The sequence below is a fragment of the Verticillium alfalfae genome, genomic scaffold, assembly GCF_000150825.1.
Source record: "Verticillium alfalfae VaMs.102 supercont1.15 genomic scaffold, whole genome shotgun sequence".
Classification (NCBI taxonomy): Eukaryota; Fungi; Ascomycota; class Sordariomycetes; order Glomerellales; family Plectosphaerellaceae; genus Verticillium; species Verticillium alfalfae.
Genome location: NW_003315024.1, coordinates 991,474 through 998,374, shown reverse-complemented (window position 1 = coordinate 998,374; position 6,901 = coordinate 991,474). Strand labels below are relative to the sequence as shown.

The 6,901-nt window shown below is 54.1% G+C and overlaps 1 protein-coding gene across 1 annotated transcript; it reads left to right on the top strand.

Moving 5' to 3' along the window:
* Positions 1-4,508: 4,508 nt before the first annotated feature.
* Positions 4,509-6,872, top strand: VDBG_09636 (conserved hypothetical protein; the record flags this gene model as incomplete). Its single annotated transcript, XM_003000395.1, has 4 exons — positions 4,509-4,547; positions 4,617-4,675; positions 4,729-5,268; positions 5,324-6,872. 4 exons carry the CDS (start codon positions 4,509-4,511, stop codon positions 6,870-6,872), a joined length of 2,187 nt encoding a protein of 728 aa, XP_003000441.1.
* Positions 6,873-6,901: the final 29 nt, after the last annotated feature.

Sequence of the window (6,901 nt, the reverse complement as noted above, 5' to 3'; positions counted from 1 at the left end):
GCAGTGTTCAACTGGGAGGCACATTTACTTGGGAAGGTGGTTGACTGATCAAGGTACCAACCTACCTACCTACCTAGGTAGATAGAAATGAAGAGCACCAGCAGCGAGGCGGTGCTGTCTTCCTTACGTCGTGACTTCCGCCTCGAAGAGCATCCATTTCTGGATGATCGTTATTCTCAGGGAACGTACTAAGCCAAGGACCGTCTGTTGGGCACCGTCATTTTTCTCGTTGTTGTCTAGAAGGGACACAGAGCACCAGGCACCCTCAGCATTCCACGGCCGCGCCGGCAAACGAAAAGCTCCCATTTACGATTGAACACACTGAGATGAACTTATCCTGCGCAAGACGGAGTGTAAGCAGCCGTCCACCATCCCTGTCACACGCTCTATTGCCTTGTCTGTCTGATCGATCATTTGAATCAGGGCACATGAGCAAGCAAGACATGTCGAGACACGAGTAACCTGGTCGAGCTCACCGCAAGACGGTTGATTGGCGTAAAGCAGAGCTCGGTACAAAAGAATATGTACCCCTCTGGCACGAGGTTGCCGTTACTGAGCCTCTAGATCCAGAATGCGACGGTTTTCCTTGTTTTCCATCTCAAGACTCACTTGACATTGTAACCAACCATTTTTGTCGCGGCAGCATGTTGCAACATCATGAATAAGCAGGCTCCGGAGTCGACGCCAGATTCGCCAGATTCAGTTCAGCTTCTCTGATACTTCGTCGGGCTACTCCTCCCCGTCAGATGCCCGCTGCAATATGCTTGGCTCACGGCGATCCCCTCGGCACTCCGACTTTCCTACTGAGGGCCATCAGGCAAGCGCTGGGGGGGGGGGGCTTTCACAGGGTTGCACCGGTGTTCCAATGGCTGCGATACAGTGAGCTCAGAGCACCAGATAGTGCTCAAGTGTCACTGGGCGTGCTAGACACGCGGCATCGTTTGCTCTAATCAATGTTCAATTGGATCGCCACCCAGCTTGGTCGTCGACGAATCGACCACACAAATGAAATACGGCGACAGCTTCCCCGCTCGATTTCACTTTGGGGACTTCACTTTGAAGGGCCTGACTCGAGCCGCATGGTTGATGAGACGGCGGACGGCGGACTAGACTCAGTGTTGAGTCACGTCTCATCCATATCGCTCCTCAGTTTCCTTTTGGCTATCGTCCCTTGAGCCGTTGAGATGAGACGAGACAGGCGTCATCGACTCCTTTTTTGTTCTGGGGTTCACGCAAAGCAAGACCTGTCGCGGCATCCATAGCTATGACACCATGGCGGTAGCTTGTGGCCGAAGGCGAGGACCGAGAACATCGACAAGGTAGCCTGGGCGCCAGGCTACCGGGGCGTGATGGCCTCAGCGTCGCGAGACCCATGGAACCGAGCTGCTGGACCTCGAATTCGACATGGTGCGCAGTCGTCGTTGACACAGGCCCATTTGATGTTGACACAGGTCGCTTCGCCCTTCATCTCGATATGCGCCCCCGGCTGCACCACTCAATCGCAAGCCGTAGTGCCTTTTAACGCGCTTTTCAGGTTGAATTAACAAATTCACAGGCTGGCAATGCTAAGTTCTAACACCTCAGGGGCTGTCGATGCCCACAGGCCACCAACGCTTCGCCCACAAAACACACAATCAGACGCAGAGTCCGCCAAGCGTTAATCTAGAGTAGTGCCTACTTATTTCCACACCCTCAACCCCTGAGCGGCGGCTCAGCTACATGGCTCCGCGACCAATCAGGACCTTGTACCTGACGCTTTGCCTCTTCTCCTCAGGGGCTCCCGCGTCATCCTTGAAATTTTTTGCCGCTCCGAAATGGAGGGTGTGATTTCACATGAGCAGTATGATTTCCTTTCGATCACTCGGCGATCCGTTGAACCTATGGACTAGGGCTGCGACACATCGTTTTAGACCTCCAAATGAGTCCCCTGGCAAAATCATAAACTGAGTTCGAGTACAAACAGGCAGTTTGTAAAGACTGGCGGCTGGGTAATCATTTGGCGACAGGTGGGTGGTAAAATCCAAGTAGAGGCCCTGCCAGGACACAGACCTAGGTTAGAGCAGATATCATTTGTTAAACGAGGGCGGAACAAAATCTGGTTCTTTCTGGCTCAAGATGCAGGGCATCTTCGACGGGCAACCCGAAGGCTTTTGCTTACCGACATGATGATGAGCAGTTCCACTTCCTGTCCAGACAGCGGGCTTTGGCTGTCAGCACCTATTGTTCCGATGATCGAACTGTCAATCCGCCGAGGCCTGTCCAGCGGCTGTCACCACAGCATTCCAGCTGCCAACAAGGGGGCCACGAGGCGACGGCGTGTCTCACCTGGACCTAAATCAGCCACCGAGGACGGTGAAGAAGGTGATGCATGGCCTGAGCTCAAACCACAAATTTGCAACAGCTCTTCATGTTCCTTTCTTCACGATGTTAACAGGCTACACGCTACGCCGAGCCGAGCAGCAACCCCAGGTCAAGCAAGAAACAAACGGTCCACGGGTGCACAGTTGAAGTGGCGACGAGCATGACTATGACTTCATCTTCATTTGCGGAGACTTCGATCGGTGCAAAGCAGGCGTCACATCTTGATTAACCCGGCCGACAGCGGGGCTCGTTCATCTGAAGTCAAGTTCTCAATGGCCCGGACATACAGGCTGGCCAGATTGTTCGCCTAGGACTACAGGGCTTTGCGGGGCTAACCTTGCCATTGCCCGTCCATCCTGAGGCGGGATTAACGGGCGGAGCGGATGCATGTCAGATTCTGAGTTGGCCGCGCTGGGATCGCTTGGTGCCGGCGATGATCATAGAGAGAAAAGTTTGCGATCGTGATGCAACCCTCGTGCGGAGTCACGACAAAGGCAATGAACTCAGGATAGACAATCCCACGATGCGCCTGTCTGACTCGACGGGCCTGACCGCCGGCGTGCAGGGCTATGAATACAGGGCTGTTGCTCGGGTCGTGCCTACAACATGGACGGCTCTGGCACATCTCGTGCCAATCATAAGTTACAGTCCAAAATTGTACCTTGTGCTGCAGGCAGTGCTTGGATAAATTCGCAACAGGCCAAGCTACTGTAGATCGACCGTTTACGGCTTCCAGACTGCCATCTCTGTAGCTGACGATGACACCATGGGGCGGTGGATAACGACACCTACCCTCCATGGGATGTGGCTCCGAGGTCATCTCGCTACCATCTAGACGTCTCCGCCCGCCAGAGCCCGATGCTGCGGTAGCTTGATCCCAGAAGAGGAGCTGAAGACAGGCTCGCTCAGCTAGGAGGAAGCAAAGAAAATTTCGGATGAGGGGAGACGTCGAAGATCAGATCTCTATTGTGTTCGCGTGAGTTCCACAACCTTGGAGAGGACAATGAGCTCCCGATGACGGGACGAAGGAGAAGAGAAGCGAAACTAGTCCGCCGGCGGCGCCCCACCGTCTGCGGCCCGGGAGGAGGCCCTTTTGGCGCCATGCTCGTGGGACCTACATATGTGATGTGCGCATAATCTTTTCAGAATCTCAACAGAGCTTTGATCTGACCCTCAACAAGGCAGCTTCGGGTCTGAGAACGTCGCAATGAGCGCTAGGAAGGACTGGAACGCGTCAACTTGCATTGGTGGTGTGACGAGACGCGGGGTTCTTGCAGACGAGACGCGCCGAACTTTGTTGATTCATTTCCCATCTTGATACTGGCGTGACGGGCGCGTCCCGCAGAGCGGGGTAGCGCGTGCCTGCGTGTCTGTGAGTCCAGTCCGGCGGAGCTAGGCTGTCGATTCGGCCCTGCTCGTGCGTTGTAGGGCAGTATTGTAGATGTGATGCCTGTGTTGTGTGATCATCGGTTCGGCGAATGCATGGCTGATTGATGGGAAATGGGGCCTTACGCTCCAGGGTGTTTGAGAACAGCTTGAATGAGTCTCAAGACGATCGGCTCCCATTCCGATGATGAGTCCCACCAAGCTGGTGATGCTGGCAATGCTGGCAATGCTGATCCGGCGAGATGATCTTCTCGGAGCACAGCGAAGGTCACATCGTTCCCAGTGGCCACCCACGATCACGCCGTTGAACATTGCTAGGGCTGAGCCTGGACCTACTTGTACATGGTACGACAGGTAGACGAATGGTCCTGACTCGTCGACTAGTCGTTTCACCGATTACTCACCGACTGAATGTTCTGACACTCACTTGACTGCTGACTAAGTAGGTAACCGCTTGTTCATTGGATACGACCGTGGGGATTGACTTTCCCTCAATGGGCCTTGGATCACCAACCGACCTCATTCTGCGGGTTTCAATCCCGACGGCGCTCTTCACTCGATCGAGTCAATCTGCGGGCGGCCTTGCGAGAGCCTCAAGACCGGCGACGCATGCAGGCAACATCTCCATTACTGCACTCGACGTGGCGGAAGCATCTTTTCATCAACGTATCCGATAGTGACCCAGTCCTCAACTTCATTCCACGTCTCATGCCCAATCATTGACCCCGCCCTTGGTCATCTTCGCCGAAACCCTTTGCGTCATGGAGGACGCTCAGCGGCCCAAGCAGGCTGCCTGTTTGGTCTGTCGCAAAAGCAAGATTAAATGCGATTGGTCCAAGGATCAAGCCAAATGCAAGAGATGTGTGCAGCTCAATGCTGAATGTATTCGTCCCACTTTCCATGCTGGACGGCAAAAGGGCATTAAGAAGTGTGACTGTCTGCACTATGCCCCCCTCAGAGACGGTTGCTAACAATAAACAGCAAGCGCAAAGGCTTGGAGAAAGCCCTCTTTCAGATTGAACAGGCTCTGAAGCGCGTCAAGTCAGGCGAGCAGAACGATGAGGACAGTAGGGCTCTGTTCGACCTTCAAAATCTGCTCGTTGAAACGAAAGATCATCCATCCGTGAGCTCCAGTACGACAAGGTTGCAACGTCGTGAAACTGGAGGTGGCGGCGATGATCTTTCAACGGATGAAGATGACGAGACGGAGGACACCCCTGATAGCAATGCGTACGTTGCACAGCATAGAGAAGGCAGTCTGACGATTGATGATGCCGAAAACCCTCTCCAGCTGCTTGCTCGGGCGTCCAACCTCCAGCTGTCTCCGACTCCTGGCGGCCCTTCGCCTGGGCAGGTCACTAAGAGCGGCCGGAAGAAGCTGCAGCCTGAACAACCCGACGAGGATACTGAGATACAGTCGTTTTTCACGTCCGTGCGTGTCAACCTCGACGTTGGCGACGAAATTGACCCGATCAGCATGGGTCTCGTAACAGAGGCGGAAGCCGAAGATCTATTTACCTAGTGAGTGCGGATATTGACGGAGAACATTCTCTTCTTGCTAACAGGAAGTTCCAAGTTTCCACAAGAACCTCGCCCACACCCGATGGGGACTTGATCCTGTCATAAATACAGTGTCATTCACAAGAACCCGGTCTGCGTTTCTGACCACATCAATTATGGCTGCCTCCGCGCTCTTCAGACCACAAGATGCTGCGCTGTCGAAGCGACTATCTACTCACGCCAAGAGCCTGGCGCACAGAGTCATTATCAAAGGACACAAATCGGTTGAAATCGTGCTGGCATTTATGGTTAATGTCCCATGGATGTTCCCAGGTCAGCATAGCACAGACGACGAGACCTGCTGGTACGTTTCCATGGCAATGACCATTGCAATAGACCTCTCCGTACACAAGCTACTCGTTTCAACGGACATGCTCGGTTCCGCAGCAGCGGTCGCTCGCGGCGACTGCGTAGATCCCCGTACCGCCATGGCTATTGACGGACTCGGCAACGTTGACCCAGCGTCAACCATGGGCAGAAGATTACTGCGACGGCGAGAACGATGCTGGATTGCGTTGTTTGTGCTTGAACGTGGCATGTCTCTAGCTCGCGGACGAAGCTTCACAGTTCCCATTACGAGGTCTTTACGGGACTGTGACAATTGGCACAGGTCAGATATTGCTGACCCTGCCGACGGACATCTGGTTTCCATGGCTGTTCTGCGCCGTGACTTGGATAGCATCTTCGCGACAGTCCGGGCAATGTGTGATGGATCACAAAACACATTCTCGGATGGATCTCTCATCGCCCAATCCATTCAAGGCGCGATCGAACGCTTTTTTGATCAGTGGAATACAGACTGGGGTTTATCTATTGGATCTGGACCGGAGCGAAAACTGCCACCTTATGTTGAAATTCTCGTCACTCATACACGGTTATCCATCTACAGCGGCGTCATCAACCACCCGACAGCTCCCATCGAAGTACGCCAGTTCTTCCGTACGGCTGGCATGTCATCGGCGTTGACGGTTCTACGGGTAGCCATCCAGGGCGAAGCTAGGCTTCAGTCGATGCCGAACAACACATGTATCATGATTGCGTTTGCAGCATGCTTCGCTCTCACGCTGAGCACATACGCCAGTGGAAGCTCTAACCTGGCCCCGAGTGTCCGAAATCTCATCGAACAAACAGCGTGCGTCCTCGAGCGCGTTGGCAACAAAACGAAACACCGCAACGGGTTATCCACACTTTACGGCAAATATCTGCGAGGCCTCACCAAAAAGGCTGCTACTGCGGCTGAAGAGCACTTGGTGGCGCACTTTCAACCCGCCGCCGAGACACTGGGGGCTGCCCAGTTCGGCTTCGCCACTATTCCAGCAAGCAGTGACCAGAGTCTGGCGGCCCTCGGACCAGCGGAAGCACAGCCGGGCTATCCGCAACCGCCATCACAGTCACAGTTGTGGCCGGAGACCTTGCAGTTCTCGACCATGTCTGATGAGCAGATCATTGAGATCCTCAATCAGCCGCACAACGCATTCGACCCAGCAGGTGCCAGCCTCTCATGGGAAGACATGGACAATTTTGAAGGCCTCAACTGGCCAAATCTGCCAGGTTTCAATTACTAAACAGGCGTTGCAAGATACGTGACTACTAA